This window comes from Salmo salar, chromosome ssa04 (genome assembly GCF_905237065.1).
Source record: "Salmo salar chromosome ssa04, Ssal_v3.1, whole genome shotgun sequence".
Classification (NCBI taxonomy): Eukaryota; Metazoa; Chordata; class Actinopteri; order Salmoniformes; family Salmonidae; genus Salmo; species Salmo salar.
This window is the reverse complement of record NC_059445.1, coordinates 28206074-28227628: the sequence shown is the minus strand read 5'-3', so window position 1 is coordinate 28227628 and position 21555 is coordinate 28206074. Positions and strand designations below refer to the sequence as shown.

The 21555-nt window shown below is 40.5% G+C and overlaps 2 protein-coding genes across 5 annotated transcripts in view; both read left to right on the top strand.

Annotated features, from left to right (window-relative positions):
* The window catches only part of arfip1 (ADP-ribosylation factor interacting protein 1 (arfaptin 1)), a 37975-nt gene extending 35159 nt beyond the window's left edge, over window positions 1-2816 (top strand). For 3 of the 4 annotated variants that reach the window (XM_014195504.2, XM_014195506.2, XM_014195505.2), the window contains one exon: window positions 336-2570. In XM_014195504.2, the coding sequence (XP_014050979.2) occupies window positions 336-491 (156 nt within the window). In that variant the 3' untranslated portion in view covers window positions 492-2570. 4 annotated transcript variants of the gene reach the window in all.
* Window positions 2817-9071: 6255 nt separating this feature from the next.
* The window catches only part of fhdc1 (FH2 domain containing 1), a 58498-nt gene continuing 46014 nt past the window's right edge, over window positions 9072-21555 (top strand). The window contains exon 1 of the mRNA XM_014195572.2: window positions 9072-9236. The gene's annotated coding sequence lies outside the window, so the exon portion shown is untranslated. The remainder of the gene's footprint in view (window positions 9237-21555) is intronic.

Genomic DNA, 21555 nt, shown 5'->3' with positions numbered 1-21555 from the left:
TCTGAGTTCCCATGCCAAATCTTTTCAGTCTCCTGAGGGGGAATAGGTTTTGACATGCCCTCTTCACGACTGTCTTGGTGTGCTTGTATATGGACATGGTCTTTTACCCAAATAGGGCTATCTTCTGTTTACTAAAATGCTCTGAAACCAGGTTGGCCAAATCTAAAACTGACCAGTGTTGCTGTTTGGAAAGTCTGCTGGGATATTTGCTCAATTAAAAAAAAAGACTGGTCCATTACACAGTTCTTCAAAAGGCATTAAATGCAAGTATTTGTTTGTTGATTCTGGTGTGAGTACTTATCTCTTTCTGTTCTTTCTCCTCCTTCCTCTCCCAGGTGAAAGTGTTGCACAACCAGCTGATCCTCTTCCACAATGCCATCGCGGCATACTATGCAGGAAACCAGCAGCAGCTGGATCAGACGCTCAAGCAGTTCAACATCAAGTTGAAAATGCCCGGCGGGGATACGCCATCTTGGCTGGAGGAGCACTAATCAACCGATCCACCCCTCCCAAAAAATCGAGTGGTTTGGTCTGGAGAGGCACCAGGAAACGCTCTCCCTTCCCTGTCTGCCTCTGTTCCTCCCACTTTTCTTCAGGATTGTAAAAGTTGTTAGGCAAAGCAACACTAAGACAAATAAATAATAAAAAAACTAAGAAATATTTATCAATCTCTTGGTTGAAGAACTGTACGTTCTGTTTTCTACTATGCTCTTGTTCTTCCTGTACAAGGAAATCCATTGACCGTTCTAATCGTGAAGTGGCCATCTCTCTTTTTCTCTCGTTCTCTTCTTTTTTTTACATGGAACTGCTGCAGTTCTTTTCGAATCATGGGAAATTCACTTTTTGGGGTTGATTTGACAAATCTAGTGAGAAGCACAGAGATGCTAAATACATTTTGGAAAGTGTAAACAGACTTTTTACTCCAGCTTATGAATGTTGTATCTCGACACTGCAGAGATGTTTTGGGACAAAATGGCTGTCGTCTTCTTGGCTCTGCAGCCAGTTGGTTAACTTATCTCCACTTTTTGTAAAAGTCTGGCCACCTATTGATGAAGTAACACTAATGATAGGCATCATTAAATGTACATGATGCATCATAAGCTTGATGTGACACCTGTTATACCCAGTGTATGACTGCAGGAAATGGATTACCACCTTCTTGGAATTGAATACAGTAGATTAGATGGTTGGTTTTCACTGTTTGAGTCATTGCATTGTACTGTAATGAATAACCATTTTATAACAAGCGTCAATGTCATGTTTAAGGTGCTATTATTTTGCAATAATGATGTTCATTAGTGTTAACCACTTGTGTTTGTCTTTGACTTTAATCATGGGTATATGATGGACAATATTAATTATTGAATTGAACATTTTGTAATTCCAGAGAAATTGAAGGACCAGCCTTACCACGTGAACTTGATGTGCCTTGTTTTATGTCTCTACAAATCTCTCGCTCTGTCTGATGTTTCAACTAAACACAGACCCCTCACACTGCCAGCTTCAGGACCACATAGCGGCAGATGGATAGATAAAGAATGGACCAAACATGCCTACATCACATACACTCCATACCAACATAAACCACTCAATTATCCTATTTCACGATTACCTCGCCGTGTGAATAGAATCCTTTTTGCTGCATTTGAGAAGAGGGGTAAATACGAGTTAACAGTGATTTAGCTGCTAATTAGAGATATTTATCTGCTTTAAAACTAACCTATATGTTAAACGTGAACGTAGATGTTTGCATTTTAGAATCAGAGCAACAAATGTTCAGTCTTGGCATTGGATAATGACAATCTATGCTAGTTAATGGCACAAAAAGCATGTTGATTCCCTTGACTTTCCAATTGCAGTAAATTTTTCAAACGATATCTTCCTCTCAAATATATATGTAATACTGCACATTTATGTACTATGAGACAAAAAAAACACTTGTAAGAACTGTGTATATGAGATTAAACCTAAATGAAAGTGGACTTGAAAAACTTTTGTACATAGGAAAGACCAGCATCCTCTGCCTGAGCTTATTTTCTGAATACTATGGTTATTTCCTTCGAAAGGACCACAGGTATTCTAGCCAGCTGTCTTGTCCCGCGGGCAAAATATGGCATGGGATGTCATAATGACGTTATATTCTGGTTGTTGAAATGTTAGCCAGATGACAACTAGGTGAAGACATCTTTTTCATGACGCCATATTTTGGTTATCTGGTAAAATGACATCTAAACACCTTCCTTTTAGAACCTGACCATAATGTTCACAAAATGTCATTGCAACCACTTTTGCCCACGGGTTCCTCTGTCTTCTATTTGTACCTACAGTACCATTCCTGCTGTCCAACAGCGTGTGTGTATTGTACATCAATCTGTTGTTCAATGAAATGATGTAAGCATAGATAAATATATATTTGTAATTTCCTCTATTTTACCTTAGATATTTTATAGGGTATATGAATGAAGCGATGGGGCATTTTTCTCATGCTGATTAAGATGTTGAGTTCAAAAACAGGTTTCTGAATGTTGTGTAACGTCTTTTGGGGGAAAATAAAATGTTTTCTTCATGAATGGCTCATTTGGTGTTTTGGTGTGTTTCCAATAATTGAGTGAAGGCGTTTTTATATTTTCACAATGTCTTTGCATTTGCTGCTTTGGTTGTATGATTTGTGTGTGTACATTTGGATGATTTAGCCTCATTTTGTGCTGCCACCAGGGCCTGGTATGAGAAGGCTTAGCTACAGTATATAAAGTGTTTGTGGAACTGATTTGTCAGTGCTTAATAAATTGTTGTTGCTCTGCAATTTGTCAACAATTCAACTTTGCTCGCTCCTGGTCAGTTTTCAACTATTTCATTCCTCAGATTCTATTGTTTGTAATTTTTCTGATTTGTACAATTTCAGAACGTCAAAGCCTATCAGTTTTAACAGTCCATTTGTGGTCATCAGACATTAAGTGTAAGTGCTCACTCACGGGATATATTATTCATAAGCATAGACTCTATGGTATATGTTATTTATGTTTGCCTGGATCACTGTTACTGTAATATAGAATGATGTGTACATGTTTGTCATGTGAAACACCTGCATAGTCATAAGTGTGCCTCGAGGTGTGACACATAAAACATGTAAGTGTATCCTAGCTCATCCCAGGCCTAAACACACTAATAACAGTAACCATAAAATCTAGGCAGCATAAAACAAACCTTGACACCAACAAATCTGTCACCACCCTTTCCCTCTGTCACCCCAGACCACACTCACGGCCCTCCCTTGAGCGAGTGGTGAATTCTGGAAGGGCTCTAAGTTGTTTATGTGCCCCACTCCTCCCACCACCCTTGGGAAGTAAAAGAAGCTTGTAGAAACCGATTGGATTAGCCATTTACACAACAGCCACCGTCTTCAGAGCATGCGCAGACCAGCTGGCTGGTGTGTTTACGGACATGTTCAATTGCTCCCTATCCCAGTCTGCTGTCAACACATGCTTCAAGATGGCCACCTTTGTTCCTGTACCCAAGAAGGCAAAGATAACTGAACTAAATAACTATTGCCCCTGTAGCACTCATTTCTGTCATGTAGTCATGAAGTGAAGTGAGAGTTTAGTCAAGGATCATAACACCACCTTACCTTCCACCCTTACCTAGACCCACTTCAGTTTGCATACCGCCCCAACAGGCCCACAGACAATGTCATCGCCATCATGAATGGCTAATTTGCCCTATCCCATCTGGACAAGAGGAATACCTATGTAAGAATGCTGTTCATTGACTACAGCTCAGCATTCAACACCATAGTACCGTCCAAGCTCATCATTAAGCTCCGCCCTGTGCAATTGGGTCCTGGACGGGCCGCCCCCAGGTGGTGAAGGTAGGAAACAACATCTCCACTTCGCTGATCCTCAACACTGGGGCCGACAAGGGTGCATGCTCAGCCCCCTCCTGTACTCCCTGTTCACCCATGACTACGTGGCCATGCACGCCTCCACCTCAATCATCAAGTTTGCAGACGACACAACAGTAGTGGGCTTGATTACCAACGACGACGAGATAGCCTACAAGGAGGAGGTAAGGGCACTCGGAGTGTGGTGTCAGGAAAACAACCTCTCACTCAACATCAACAAAACAAAGGAGATGATCGTGGACTTCAGGAAAGGGAGCACCCCCCTATCCACATCGACGGGAGAGTAGTGGAGAAGGTGGAAAGTTTTAAGTTCCTCGGCATACACATCACGGTCAAACTGAAATGGTCCACCCACACAGACAGTGTGGTGAAGAAGGCGCAACAACGCCTCTTCAACCTCAGGAGGCTGAAGAAATTTGGTTGTGACCTAAAACACTCACAAACTTTTACAGATGCACAGTTTAGAGCATCCTGTTGGGCTGTATCACAGCCTGGTACGGCAACTGCACCGCCATCAACCGCAAGGCTCTCCAGAGGGTAGTGCGGTCTACACAACGCATCACCAGGGGCAAACTACCTGCCCTCCAGGACACCTACAGCACCCGATGTCACAGGAAGGCCAAAAAGATAATCAAGGACAACAACCACCCGAGCCACTGCCTGTTCACATTGCTACCATCCAGAAGGCGAGGTCAGTACAGGTGCATCAAAGCTGGGACCAAGAGACTGAAAAACAGCTTCGATCTCAAGGCCATCAGACTGTTAAACAGCCATCACTAACTCAGTGAGGCTGCTGCCTATATACAGACTCAAATCATTGGCCGCTTTAATAAATGGATCACTAGTCACTTTAAATAATGCCACTTTAATAATATTTACATATCTCACATTACTCATCTCATATGTATATACTGTATTTTATACCATCTATTGCATCTTGCCTATGCCGCTCGGCCATCGCTCATCCATATATTTACATGTACAAATTCCTATTCCATCCCTTTACATTTGTGTGTATTAGGTAGTTGTTGTGGAACGGTTAGATTACTTGTTAGATATTACTGCAATGTCGGAACTAGAAGATCAAGCATTTCGCTACACTCGCATTAACATCTGCTAACCATGTGTATGTAACCAATAACATGTTATTTTATTTGATCATCAGCTAGCCTAGCCAGGCGCATTAATGAATTAGCATAGAGTCCAGTACCGCATTGGCATGATGGCTAGGCTAAGTATCCCCAAGTCTATATGGGGGACTTACGTGAACGGTAGGCTCAAAATAGGATTTTGCATGAATGTAATCATGAGTCTGAGTTGGGCAGTATGGAGAGGAACCTGAAGGTATAGGCCCTGAGAGAGATGCTGAGAGGATGTGGCTGTCAATGTCACTTATGTACAGGCGGTTGACTGAGCATATGTTTTAGCACACACACACACTTCAGGTGCTTCTACACCTGCATTGCTTGCTGTTTGGGGTTTTAGACTGGGTTTCTGTACAGCACTTTGTGACATCAGCTGATGTAAGAAGGGCTTTATAAATACATTTGATTGATTGATTTGATTGACTTCAGGGAAAGGTGTGTGTGTATGTGATCTTAAACTTGTTAAATCGACATTACGTGTGTGTGTGTATGTGTTCACATTCTGTGCTGCTATAACACATGGGTCCATGGCCCATGGAGCAAAGGGCTCACTTAACAATTACACAGCACACTCACAATACGTCTGCCTCCCAGAGGGTGTCAGAAATTGACTGATATGTGTCATTAAGACTAACCAGCAGCTGATGTGTATCTGGTGTTTTTGGCCACCTTTGATTTGTTATGTTTGCTAAATCTAGATAAACTGAGCACTGACTAAAGGTGAAATGGTGTCACTATGACATGTATAAGCCTACTGCATAACAGTTTAGTTTCATTGTTATTATATTACATTTATGACTGGTTTCCCAGATACAGATGAAAGCCTATTCCAGGACTAAATGCACTTTCAATGGGGATACTCCACTGAGCAAGGTTTCTAGTCCAAGACTGGGCTTAATCAGTGTATGGGAAACCGGCCCTTAGTGCCATGCTATGACACCACTGACATAGCACGGCTGGAAAGCAACCTCCCTATGTTAGTACAGTCATCACAATTGGAATTATCATGACAGATGTAGTTGCAGTTTGCATTATGATGACTGTATTGTAGTAGCAGTTGGCATTATGATGACTGTATTGTAGTACCAGTTTGCATTATGATGACTGTATTGTAGTAGCAGTTGGCATTATGAAGACTGTATTGTAGTAGCAGTTTGCATTATGATGACTGTATTGTAGTAGCAGTTTGCATTATGATGACTGTATTGTAGTAGCAATTGGCATTATGAAGACTGTATTGTAGTAGCAGTTTGCATTATGATGACTGTATTGTAGTAGCAGTTTGCATTATGATTACTGTATTGTAGTAGCAGTTGGCATTATGAAGACTGTATTGTAGTAGCAGTTGGCATTATGATGACTGTATTGTAGTAGCAGTTGGCATTATGAAGACTGTATTGTAGTAGCAGTTTGCATTATGATGACTGTATTGTAGTAGCAGTTGGCATTATGATGACTGTATTGTAGTAGCAGTTTGCATTATGATGACTGTATTGTAGTAGCAGTTGGCATTATGATGACTGTATTGTAGTAGCAGTTGGCATTATGATAGCTGTAGTGACTTAGCACACTGCCCATAAATGAGAAGTCTTATAACACCATGTCCCTGTCATAGTGACAATGTCAAATAGAATTTAACCACAAAAAAAAAGGATTTCGATTACTTTTGTACGAAGTATACTGTAGATCCCTGTGTATACTTGTTGCAAATCACATCTTCAACACGTGTGCCCAATTTCTAAGGGTAATTGAATTAAGAAATCCGCAACAGGTACACTTTTCATCAACTAATGCCTGTATCAATGTCATCCAGTTCTGTCGCAGGACAATTCAAGTTTATGCTCCGCTTTGCATAATTGGTCCAAATCTCTAGTTGAGTAAAATTATTACATGCTCAACCTCAAACTAGTTGAGCCGCCACCTCAGCAAGAGACATTTAGCTCGAGGAAAGAGGGAGGAGAGAGTGGAAGTATTTCATTGGGTCCTTGCATGGAAGGACTGAGAACTAATTCATGTGTTTATTAATTAATCCCCTTGACTGTAGGTTTTCATTTATTCATCAACCTCTGTCTGGCTATGAAATGTTGATAATTGTTTGTCACTATGAAAAAAATGTAATAGCCATATGATTTGAAATATGGCAGATATGAAGATTTGAGCCAGTTTGCTACAGCAGGAAAATAATCCTGCAGCAACAGGACATGTGAATTATTATGTGGATTATAATTCATGGACATTTTTGTAAGTGTTGATACATTTTTCATTAGGGAAAATCAAGTCTGAAATTTTAGCGCCTTATACTGTAGTAGAAGTTCATTTCATCAAAGATGGTTACAGTATAAGCAGACAGTTTACTATCACAACAATAATTCAGCATTTAGGGATTTAAAACTAAGGGCTGGTCAGTGCCGTTAGACATGGGATCAGTAGCGTTGCATGGCATTCATCTTGAAGTAGCAAATAAGTGTAAATGTTCACCATCGCATAGCAGCTCCTTTGCAGCAAAGGCTGTGGCACTTTAATAAAACATATAATGCTGGTTTCCCGGACACAGATTAAGTCCTGGACTATTAAACTCTCTCAAAGCTCTCTCAAATCCTGGACTAGGCTTAATCTGTGTCTGGGAAACCGGTCCATACAGTATAACAACCTATTACCTACCTTCCTATCAGTTTGAATCTCTTTTCTTCACACACACACACACACACACACACACACACACACACACACACACACACACACACACACACACACACACACACACACACACTCTCTCTCTCTCTCTCTCTCTCTCTCTCTCTCTCTCTCTCTCTCTCTCTCTCTCTCTCTATAATTGGATGTAAGATGTATGGTGTAGCCTACCTTTTGCCTGTGAATTTAAAATTGGGGGTCCAGCCTTCAAGGTGGGTTACGTTTAGGGACCAAACAGAGGTCCAGTGACAGCCCATTTTTATTGAGAAGAATAAAAAAACAGGACATACAGTAGGGGAGATAGGGTTAATCTTCGGGTCAAAGGTGAGGGATCTAATGGGAATTTCCAGTTGAGCAAAAAGGAGAGCAGTCAAATCAATCAGAATTATCTCGGTTTAATTATAAGTTGCAACAGGGAGACACCCCCAGCACAGAAGCAGAGAACATGTCTAACTTGACCTTAGCAGAGAAGGCCCTTATATCCTAATTACACAGCACCAAATGTTCTGTAAACAATAGCCTGGGAGGCTTGTAGGAAGTCAAAACAACTTTGTCAGCTGCTACAGAATCACACAGTGTTTCACAGAATACAACAACAATCAGTATCCTTGGTCCTTGGAACTCCAGTCTGGCGTCAATCACTATCAACAGATACAGTTTAATCCATAACATACAGCATGGAGTCCATCAACCTACGTGTATTATAGAAAGGGAAAACATATAAATAAATATTAATGTTACATATTCCCCATTACAAGGGGCCAGGGTCAGAATTGAACTATTAATAGTTATATAAATGTTGTACTCCTGACCTTAAATGCTACCAAATATCTGTCACCTTTCTGTATTATTCTCTACCATTTTACTCACCATCATCTTTCTCTTCAGGTCCTCTCTCTTCCTATCTATATCCCATGCACTCCCTTCATCTTCGTGGCCTCCACCAAAATAGTCACCTTCAAAGACATCAGTATCTAGCCTATAATATGTTTGCCCTACAGGTGGTGATTTTCTACTTCTTCAAGAAATGCTGACTAATACTATTGCAGAGGCCTACTTGCGAACTACATATACGTAGTTTGCAAAACGAAAGTGTATAGCTAACAAATATGCTGTTAAAATGTTGACATTCATAATAAGACATCAATATCCGCAACAAGACGCGTTGCACCAAATTGTAACATTTGACACTGGCAGTGTCGCGCGCCTCAGCGCAAGATATGGGTGGACACACCGCGTTCACCTGAGCCAATCACGTTTGAGATTGTGCACGCGATCGCTTTGCTGCCTGGCGGCTGCTGCTGCTGCTACTGTCGCCTCTGCCGCCCTTCAATCGATGCTCGTCCCTCAGAGCAGCCGCAACGAACAGAGGACACCGTCGCTGCTCTAACAACCAAATAATAACAATATACACCTTTTCTTTCTCTGAAAAGTACACCTGCTAACTAAAACGTTATCCGTGCGGATTACCTAGTATGTATTTCACCATCCTATCGCTCTCGGTAAGTGATTCATCGGTCTACTATTTGCTTATTTAGAGTCTGCAATTAAGTATAGTAGATAACTCACTGCAACTGTGAAGATGTGTGAAATGACATCATGCAAGTCAGTGCTTCTAAACAGTTATTCTTATGTGAAGTTTATTTGCTATTTTTATGGATGTCTGTGCATAAGGTTGTTTTAACCTTCATGTATTTGCCAGCCTGAATTCCTTCCTTCGGTTTTAGGGTTGTTTTACAAGATGTTGTAGCCTACTATGGGAATGGTACAGTATAGGCCATTAAATCCAACAATGATTCCTAATTCTATTGATAGGACAATGTCACAGGATAGAGATATAGTAGCTTAGTATCTTTGATAACAACGCACATGTCATGTCATGTGTGAGCATAACATATTGTATGTTCATCTATTCTGGCTTTACAAATATGTTATGAATTTGTAGTCAGAAAATGTACAAGTGGTCACAGTTTTGCCAAATATCTATCTGTTAAAATAATCAATATGCTTGTATTTGGCTTTAACATTTTAACATGACAGAATTCATTCACATGTCTTTAATTGAATACAATTAACAGTGATTATTAAATGTTTTATTTTACTAGGCAAGTCAGTTAAGAACAAACTCTTATTTACAATGATGGCCTAGGAACAGTGCCCTGTTCAGGGGCAGAACGACAGATTTTTACCATCAGCTCAGGGATTCGATCTAGAAACCTTTTGGTTACTGGCTCAACGCTCTAACCACTAGGCTACCTGCCGCCCCAATTCTAATTGATTCAGCTTTGCCACCAATTGATAATGTAAGTTTGACAATTGCCATCAATTGATTTTTTTGGCTTGCTTTGAATTTATTGCAAACTGTGTAGTCTACTAAACTGCATTAGCCCATCTAAGATTGATGATATTGTTTTGTGTGAAAATAGTATTACCATACAAAAACAACTATTTCTTCCACCAAAACACCTGCCCCATCTCTCAGAAAACGCATTCATTCATTGCTGTACAGTATGTTTGCATTTGGCAACAGTGTTGAATGTTGCAGTTCACCAATCGTCTCAAAACAAGAGTGAAAATTACAACTTCTTCAAAGCAATTCCAATGTTATTGTGGATGTCCTCAAGTCAATTAGTAGCTCTGTGACCCCTCAACCCGCGAGGCTACATGTAAGGCTTTGCAACTCTGCCTGCGTTGGTCTAATCCCAAAACCTCGCTCTTCCTTGGCCTTTGTATGCCATTTCTCATGCTGAGATGAATTAGAGGCAATCCATTCAAGTGAGGGGAGCAATGCCCAAGGAAAAAAAAGTTGCTCCCCGGGTCTGGTCAAGGGGGTGGGTTGGTATCACCCCCCGTTACCGTGGATACCGGGACCAACGGGGAAAACTACATTTTGTGACGCCATCGGCCATCTTATGGGGCCCTGGAGGAGGCTTGATTGATTTGTGTGGGAGCAGCATAATAAAAAAGGGTGGGAAGCTGGGGTCTACTTTAAGTTCTACAATTCTGTTTTCTTAAATCGTGTCTATAAAAGTGTTACAGCTTAGATTGTTGTAAAAGGCTGGGTTTACCCATGCTTATTGCACAAAAAAAAAAACTACTTCATCTGATTTGAATTGGAATGTGATTCTGATTCTGATGTTATTCTGAAAGGAAGTACCTGAAACTTTGTGAGATTAGCTTTTCGTCTTCCTTTCTTTTAACGGTGGAAATCGCATTTAACTGCTGCTGTGCTGCACTGTCATGGAAATAGAAAAGGTCAGAGCGCTGTAAAGTTCAAGAGTGGAAAATGCGATGTCTTCATCTACAACAATGACGGATTAGAAGCCACAATATGCATCGGAAAGAGAACAATGAGACTTTAAAAAGTCTATATAACTCGCTATGACGATATACTTCCAACACAAACCTTATCAAGTTTGAGGTTTTAATAAAGTAAATCTTCAGGATTCATATTACATATTTACTTTTTGAGTTAGATGAACGTTAATATGTTTTAACTGTTTAGGATTGGGAAACTACTTTATTATTAATGGGGTGCGTAGTATCATTAAGCACTCTTGTAATTTAAACCACACATATGGGTCACCTATAACCAGTCTTTCTCAGGGTACAAGGGTCTGGGGTATTTGTCTTGCTCTGAGCAATTGCCCTGGGCACCTTGTTTTTCCCCTCTCGAAGTAAACATCAGGTGTTTTCAGTTCCTCCCTGCTTCCCCCTCCTATTATCTCTATGGTAACATCAACAGCATCCCTTCCTCATCTGCCTAGGGGCCTAGGCCAATCACCGCATTCTGTGTCAGGGTTGAATATGTTGATCAAACTGAAGAAGCCATTTTGAAATGTCATTTCATTTAAAATGTTATTTTGAATAAAGACAGATACAATGACACCATTGACACATTGAATACACAACAGTCACACACTTTAACCCATATTAATTTCCAGTGCTTGTCCCTAGATGAGCATTAAAGTATATTTAAAAGTAAAATCTGGTTGTACGGTACCATAAAAGGTGTTATTCTAGCCACAATTCTAAATACCAATATTAGAGGCTCAGTTAGTAGAACTCAGTGTTCCATCATCTCTGGGCTAAACATTCACCACCACTTAACAATGGAACAAAGGGGACGGATTCATACCTTTGTTTTGATGCTTATCTCAATTCACTGTGTTTCCCTGTTCTGTGTGTTCCCTTCTCTCATTCCCCTCTGTCAATGGATCTGACTTGTCTTTCCCAATGAATATCCCCGCTTTTCTTAACTCTCGATAGGCTTGGTGATTTAGAGCCAGTTTCTTTGTGATATGATGTTTTTCAATTGTGCTCTCAGAATGGCTTTCAACACGCAGTAATTAGCCTCCACCTCTCTCGGGGCTCTCATTCTACACTGAACGAAAATATAAACACAACATGTAAAGTGTTGGTCGCATGTTTCACAAGCTGAAATAAAAGATCCCAGAAAAGCTTATTTTTCTAAAATGTTGTCTCCTTTGCCAAGATAATCCATCCACCTGACAGGTATGGCATATCAAGAAGCAGATTAAACAGCATGATTATTACACATGTGCACCTTGTGCTGGGGACAATAAAAGGCCACTCTAAAATGTGCAGGCATGCTAACTGCAGGAGTGTCCACCAGAGCTGTTGCCAGAGAATGTAATATTAATTTCTCTACCATAAGCCGCCTCTAAGGTCCTTAAAAAAATCGGGCTTCTTCATCTGCGGGATCGTCTGAGACTAGCCACCCGGACAGCTGATGAAACTGTGGGTTTGCACAACCAAAGAATTTCTGCACAAACTGTCAGAAACTGTCACTGGGAAGCTCATCTGCGTGCTCGTCGTCCTCACCAGGATCTTGACTTGACTGCAGTTCGGCATCGTAACCGACTTCAGAGGGCAAATGCTGACCTTCAATGGCCACTGGCAGGCTGGAGAATTGCACTCTTCACGGATGAATCCCGGTTTTAACTGTCCCGGGCAGATGAACATTTTAATGTACAGAGATACCATGACGAGATCCTGAAGCCCATTGTCGTGCCATTCATCCAACGCCATCACCTCATGTTTCAGCATGATAATGCACGGCCACATGTTCCAAGGATCTGTACACAATTCCTGGAAGCTGAAAATGTCCCAGTTCTTCCATGACCTGCATACTCACCAGACATGTCAACCATTGAGCATGTATGGGATGCTCTGGATCGACGTGTACGACAGCGTGTTCCAGTTCCCGCCAATATCCAGCAACTTCTTACAGCCATTGAAGAGGAGAGGGACAACATTCCACAGGCCACTATCAACAGCCTCATCAACTCTATGCAAAGGAGATGTGTCGCGCTGCATGAGGCAAATGGTGGTCACACCAGATACTGACTGGTTTTCTGATCCACGCCTGTACCTTTTTTTGGTATCTGTGACTAACAGATGCATATCTGTATTCCTAGTCATGTGAAATCCATAGACTAGGTTCTAATGAATTAATTTCAACATATTTCCTTATATAAACTGTAACTTTTGTTCAGTGTAGTATGACAAAGTTGTTTGTATTGTTGGGGGACAATGTCATCTATTTCATTAGATCTGCTATGTAGGCCACTACTTTCCTGGGGACACGATATCTCCCACTGCAATTGTGAAACTGTGCCCTTTGGAGACTGTTTGGGGGATAAAGCAGATGGTCCAAGGCCAGCAGCTCTCTGTTTTATTGCTGTAATACGAATCTTGAAGACTTGCGGTGTCATGTAAAGTGATACACATTATAATTGGTTACATTTTGACAATACTATTTACCAAGTGAGTTTTCATCTATATTTTTCATAACTGTCTATTTATTAGCTCAAACCGATGTTGGCACTAAGACCGCACTCAACAAGCTGTATAGGAAGCTTGCAAACAAGCAAACAAAAAAATGCTCACCTGTGATTTTTATGCAGGAAAACTGAAATCTGTTTTACATAATTTCTACCAGTATGAAACCTGTGCAACTAGAGGCAAAAAACTTTAGATCACCTTTACTCCACACACAGAGACACATACAAAGCTCTCCCTCGCCCTCCATTTGGCAAATCTGACCATAACGCTATCATCCTGATTGCTGCTTACAAGCAAAAACTCAAACAGGGAGAACCAGTGACACGCTGAATATGAAAGTGGTCCGATGAAGCGGATGGTAAACTACAGGACTGTTTCGCTAGCACAGACTGGAATATGATCCGCGATTCCTCCAATGGATCAATGACGTCGTCCCCACAGTGACCGTACGTACATATCCCAACCAGAAGACCTTTAAACAGTTTAACATTCACAAGGCTGCAGGGCCAGACGGATTACCAGGACGCGTACTCAGAGCATGCGCTGACCAGCTGGCAAGTGTCTTCACTGACATGGTCAACCTCTCCCTGACCCAGTCTGTAATACCTACATGTTGCAAGCAGACCACCGTAGTCTCTGTGCCAAAGAATGCCAAGGTAACCTGTCTAAATGACTATCGCCCCATAGCACTTTGAAAGTATGGTCATGGCTCACATCAACACCATCAAGCCAGACACCCTGGATCCACTCCAATTCGCGTACCGCCCCAGATCCACAGATGACGCTATCTCTAGTGCACTTCACACTGCCCTTTCCCACCTGGACAAAAGGAACACTTACATCAGAATGCTGTTCATGGCCTCCCAAGTGGTGCAGCAGTCTTAGGCACTGCATCGCAGGTTTGATCCCAGGCTGTGTCACAACCGGCCGTGACTGGGAGTCCCATAGGGCGGTGCACAATTGGCAGAGCGTATTGGCACAGCGTCGTCCTGGTTAGGGGAGGGTTTGGCCGGGGAGGCTTTACTTGGTTCATCGCGCTCTAGCGACTCCTTGTGGCATGCCGGGCACTTGCAGGCTGACTTTATCGTCAGTTGAACGGTGTTTCCTCCAACACATTGGTACAGCTGGCTTCCGAGTTTAGCAAGCGGGTGTTAACAGGCGCAGTTTAATGGGTCATGTTTCGGAGGAGGCATGACTCGACCTTCGCCTCTCTCGAGCCCGTTTGGGAGTTGCAGTGATGAGACAAGATCGTAATTGGATATCACGAAATTGGGGAGAAAAAGGGGGTAAAATACAAAAGAATTAAGAATGCTGTTCAGCTCAGTGTTCAACACCATAGTGCCCTCTAAGCTCATCACTAAACTAAGGACCCTGGGATTAAATACCTCCCTCTGCAACTTTTTTCTCACCCATTTTCACACAATAACACATAATGACAAAGTGAAAACATGGTTTTAGATATTTTGCAAATTGATTGAAAATGAAATACAGAAATATCTAATTTACTAAAGTATTCACACCCCTGAGTCAATAATTTGTAGAAGCACCTTTGGCAGCGATTACAGCTGTGAGTCTTTCTTGGTAAGTCTCTAAGAGCTTTCCACACCTAGATTGTAAAACATTTGCTTGTTATTCTTTTCAAAATTCTTCAACCTCTGTCAAATTGGTTTTTGATCATTGCTAGACAACCATTTTCAGGTCTTGCCATAGATTTTCAAGTAGATTTAAGTCAAAACAATAACTCGGCCACTCAGGAACATTCACCGTCTTCTTGGAAACAACTCCAATGTAGATTTGGTCTTATGTGTTAGGTTATTGTCTTGCTGAAAGTTGAATTCATCTCCCAGTGTCTGGTGGAAAGCAGACTAAACCAAGTTTTCCTCTAGGATTTTGCTTGTGGTTAGCTCCATTCCATTTCTTTTTTATCCTGAAGAACTCACCAGTCCTTAACGATTACAAGCATACCCATAACATGATGCAGCCACCACTATCCTTGAAAATATGGAAAGTGGCACTCAGTGATGTGTTGTATTAGACTTGCCCCAAACATAACAGTTTGTATTCAGGACAAAAAGTGAATTTCTTTGCAAAATCTTTTGCAATATTACTTTAGTGCCTTGTTGCAAACAGGATGCATGTTTTGGAATATTTGTATTCTATACAGGCTTTCTTCTTTTCACTCTGTCATTTAGGTTAGTATTGTAGAGTAACTAAAATGTTATTGATCCATTCTCAGTTTTCTCCTAGCACAGCCATTAAACTTTATAACTGCTTAAAAGTCACCATTGGCCTCATGGTGAAATCCCTGAGTGATTTCCTTCCTCTCTGGCAACTGAGTTAGGAACGACGCCTGCATCTTTGTAGTGACTAAGTGTATTGATACACCATCCAAAGTGTAATTAAGAACTTTACCACACGCAAAGGAATATTCAATGTCTGCTTTTTTTTTTACACATCGACCAATAGGTCCCCTTCTTTGTGAGGCATTGGAAAACCTCCCTGGTCTTTGTGGTTGAATCTATGTTTGAAATTCCCTGCTCGACTGAGGGACCTTAAAGATAATTGTATGTGTGGGGTACAGAGATGAGGTAGTTATTAAAAAACCATGTTAAACACTATTATTGCACACAGAGTAAGTCCATGCAACTTATTATATGACTTGTGAAGCACATATTTACGTCTAAAATTATTTAGGCTTGCCTTAACAAATACTTATTGACTCAAGACATTTCAGCTTTTCAATTTTTATTAGTTTGCTAAAAAAAAATCGAAATTCATGATGCGTCTTTGACATTATGGGGTATTGTGTGTAGGCCAGTGACAAAACAAATCAAAATTTAATACATTTGAAATTCAGGCTGTAACACAACAAAATGTGGAAAAAGTAGAGGGGTGTGAATACTTTCTGAATGTACTGAATGTCCCAAATGGCACGCTAATCCCAATATAATTCCCTATATAATTCCCTATAGCCCCTTTGGGCCCTGATTAAAAGTAAGGAATAGGATGCCATTTGGGATGCAGTTTATAAGTTTTAGCTTCTATATAGCTGTCTGCTGTATATTAGGCCTTTTGAGTGCAAAATGACAGAGCAAAACTTCCAGACTTGAATCTCTCCATTCTGAAACCCTTTGTCTCAGACTCCCAGGCTGTGATTAAGGGATTGATCCTAAGCTCTGGGATTTGTTATGTGCTGCCGTGTTGGAAGTCTATAGTATGAAAAGCCTGGAAAAAAAATAGATTGCAGGTGTTTGTGCTGCTATTGGGGCTATGGGCTAGAGGACATTGGTACAGTACTGCAGGTTTCATAGAGAGATATGTGATTAAACTATTCACACTGAGATCTGGAGTCCTATTTCATTGGCAATGCCTTGTGTCTTTCTATCAACATTTCCATGACAGCATTTATGTAGGCTGTCCAGGTGTATGATTTGTGAATGAGTTAGGCAATCAATCTTTCCTCGTGTACAATTACAGTATTTTCTAGGGACCCTCAATAAATTCTCTTATTTCATTAATAACTTCTTCATACTGTCAGGTTGTCCACTCTATAGGAAAGTACATGAATGACCAAGTTGTATAAAGGAGAACTCAGATTCTGTCTGCCTCAGGATCATTTGCAAGATACAGTATGTCTTTGAGCTCCATAGTTAATATATTTTCTGGGTTATATATATGTTTTGATAGACGTAACATGATGAGAAGACACTAATGACACTTTCATGAAATGGATTTAAAAGTGACACTGTTACTGATTGTGAGATCAGAGAGATGCTTTCATGTACCTCACTAGTTATTGTATTATATGCACTATAGCAGTAGTACTCGAGACTGGACTCGGTCACAAATCCGGTCTTGAGACTGCTTTTTTATATTTCCGTTCTTGGACTTGGATAACGTTGTACTCGGTCTTCACTCGGTCTCGGAGCAAAAACACAAATTACTTGATATTACTGTTGAGCCCCAGACCAGCCTTTATTGCAAAATTTTCATATCAACATTTTCAATAGTGACTATAGTATACAAAGTACAGTATAGCAACGTGTTCAAAGTGGATGCTGAAGATTGTGGACAAGACAGGTGACAAGATGCTGCCTAAAGTTACATATCCGACAACAGAGAAAGACTTCTACTTTGTAGTTTGAAGAGTTTCATACGTAATCCTTTTTCATCTTAATTGTAGTCTTAAGACAACGCCCCAAATAAACAGAGGATTGGTTTTACAACGTGGACTACCTAACCCAGAAACCCACTTTCTGTGCCTTATGGGTTTAATCATCTGTCCAGCCACTCCTGGGAATGGATGGCCAACTGTAGGCCTCCCTTTTAACGTGTTTGAAGAGATCAGTTTGATCTTGATCACATAATGAGTAGTTTCTTGGGATGCAATGTGATTTGTAGATCCCGTGATTCTGGGCACTGCATACGCAGTCGGGCTGCAATATAAATCTCAAACACACACTTTGTTTCCCCAGATGTACCTTCTCTAATGACTCAGAGGATCAATGGTGAAAACCAGACAGAAAATATGGGGTAGTGATTAGCTCCCACACACTCACTGGCTGGTTTCCACTGAAGTCCAATGGTCTGGATCTGGCATTAGAGGTGTTTTTGCACTACATCATATAAGCAACAGATGGATAAGAAGAAGTTAGCAAAATCGTTAGCAAAATGTAGAAAAGCTATAGTAGAATTTGAGGCCCTTTTTGTTTTGGAGGGTTTGTTGTTGTAGTGATGCCATTATGTGTGTGTCTGTGTGGGTGCCTCTGTTTAAAAAAAGAGAGTGAAAGGATAGCTGGTTCGGGCAGATTTGTGGAATTGTTTATTTCTGTAAGAAATAATCATGCCCCAAAAAATAGAATTCAAATGTTCATTGTGGAGGGGGTCAAGGGGTAGAACCTATTGGCCAATCTTAGTTTTTGCCATGATGCTCCTATACTGACAAAAACTGTAAGACTGGATGTTGTACAGATAAATGAGAGCCATCAGTCATGAATTCTGAAGGCATGTCAAAGATGGAGAGACATTTGCATGGTTGAAACATGAAATTGAATGGCCAGTGGCCTTCTCTTACTTATCTCTCCTTACAGTTGAAGTCGGAGGTTTACATACACTGAGGTTGGAGTCATTAAAATTTGTTTTTCAACCACTCCACAAATGTCTTGTTAACAAACTATAGTTTTGGAAAGTCGGTTAGGACATCTACTTTGTGTTTGATGCAAGTAATTTTTCCAACAATTGTTTACAGACAGATTATTTCACTTATAATTCACTGTATCACAATTCCAGTGAGTCAGAAGTTTATATACACTAAGTTGACTGTGCCTTTAAACAGCTCAGAAAAATCCAGAAAATTGTGTCATGGCTTTAGCAGCGTCTGATAGGCTAATTGACATAATTTGAGTCAATTGGAGGTGTACCTGTGGATGTATTTCAAGGCCTACCTTCAAACTCAGTGCCTCTTTGCTTGACATCATGGGAAAATCAAAAGAAATTAGCCAAGACCTCCACAAGTCTGGTTCATCCTTGGGAGCAATTTCCAAACACCGGAAGGTACCACGTTCATCTGTACAAACAATAGTACGCAAGTATTAACACCATGGGACCACCCAGACGTCATACCGCTCAGGAAGGATACGCATTCTGTCTCCTAGAGATGAACGTACTTTGGAGAGAAAAGGGCAAATCAATCCCAGAAAAACAGCAAAGGTCCTTCTGAAGATACTGGAGGAAACAGGTACAAAAGTATCTATATCCACAGTAAAACGAGTCCTATATCGACATAACCTGAAAGGCCGCTCAGCAAAGAAGAATCCACTGCTCCAAAACCGCCGTAAAAAAAGCCAGACTACGGTTTGCAACTGCACATGGGGACAAAGATCGTACTTTTTGGAGAAATGTCCTCTGGTCTGATGAAACAAAAACAGAACTGTTTGGCCATAATGACCATCGTTATGTTTTGAGGAAAAAGGGGGAGGCTTGCAAGCCAAAGAACACCATCCCAACCGTGAATCACGGGGGTGGCAGTATCATGTTGTGGGGGTGCTTTGCTGCAGGAGGGACTGGTGTACTTCACAAACTAGATGGCATCATGAGTGAGGAAAATTATGTGGATATATTGAAGCAACATCTCAAGATATCAGTCAGGAAGTTAAAAGCTTGGTCACAAATGGGTCTTCCAAATGGACAATGACCCCAAGCATACTTCCAAAGTTGTGGCAAAAGGGCTTAAGGACAACAAAGTCAAGGTATTGGAGTGGCCATCATAAAGCCCTGACCTCAATCCTATAGAAAATGTGTGTGGGCAGAACTGAAAAAGCGTGTGCGAGCAAGGAGGCCTACAAACCTGACTCAGTTACACCAGCTCTGTCAGGAGGAATGGGCCAAAATTTACCCAACTTATTGTGGGAAGCTTGTGGAAGGCTCCCCAATGCGTTTGACACAAGTGAAACAATTTAAAGGCAATGCTACCAAATACTAATTGAGTGTATGCAAACTTCTGACCCACTGGGAATGTGATGAAATAAATAAAATGTGAAATAAATCATTCTCTCAACTATTATTCTGACATTTCACATTCTTAAAATAAAGTGGTGATCCTAACTGACCTAAGACAGGGAATCTTTACTAAGATTAAATGTCAGGTATTGTGAAAAACTGAGTTTAAATGTATTTGGCTAAGGTGTATCTAAACTTCCAACTTCAACTGTATATATCTTACTAATGTTTACAGTAAGATTGTGTAGGTTTACTTTTATTGATGAATTTGTCTGTCTGTTTGTCTGTTTAACTTCTGTATGACACCATCACACCACAACTCATTTGGATAATTCCACAGTGTGACAAATATGTGGCCATTCGTGTCATCCATACCCCCAATGTCTTTTACTCAATTACAAAACAAGTGGAGGAGGAATAAATAATTGGAGCCGCAGAGAAAATTGAATAGAGATATGAATTAAGTGTAGTGGCATGAAAAAGTATTGTGAACCCTTTGGAATTATCTGGATTTCTGCATAAATTGGTCATACAATTAGATCTGATCTTCATCTGCACCTGTACATAGCCCATCTATAATTTAGCCCAAACTACTACCTCTTCCCCTACTGTATTTATTTATTTTATTTATTTTGCTCCTTTGCACCATATTATTTATATTTTATCTTTGAACTTTCCTCAAACTACAAATCTACCATTCCAGTGTTTTTCTTGCTATACTTTATTTACTTTGCCACCATGGCATTTTTTTGCCTTTACCTCCTTTATCTCACATCATTTGCTCACATTGTATATAATCTTATTTTTTTTAATTTTTTTATTTTTTTCTACTGCATCATTGATTGTATGTTGTTTTACGCCATGTGTAACTCTGTGTTTTTGTATGTTGTCGAACTGCTTTGCTTTATCTTGGCCAGGTCGCAATTGTAAATGAGAACTTGTTCTCAACTTGCCTACCTGGTTAAATAAAGGTGAAATAAAATAAAATAAATAAATCAAAAAATCTAAGTCACAACAACAGACAAACACACTCTGCTTAAACTAATAACTCACACATTATTGTATTTTTCTTGTCTATATTGAATACATCATTTAAACATTCACAGTGTAGGTTGGAAAAAGTATGTGAACCAGGCTAATGACTTCTCCAAAAGCTAATTGGAGTCAGGAGTCAGCTAACCTGGAGTACAATCATTGAGACGAGATTGGAGATGTTGGTTAGAGCTACCCTGCCCTATAAAAAACACTCACGAAATTTGAGTTTGCTATTCACAAGAAGCATTTCCTGTTGTGAACCATGCCTCGAACGAAAGAGATCTCAGAAAACCCATGATTAAGAATTGTTGACTTGCATAAATGCTCATTGAGGTTAAGAAGAATCTTACAGTGTCAGCTAAAGACTTAAGAAATCTCTGGAACATGCTAACATCTCTGTTGACGAGTCTACGATACGTGAACCACTATACAAGAATGGTGTTCATGGGAGGACACCACGGAAGAAGCCCCACTGCTGTC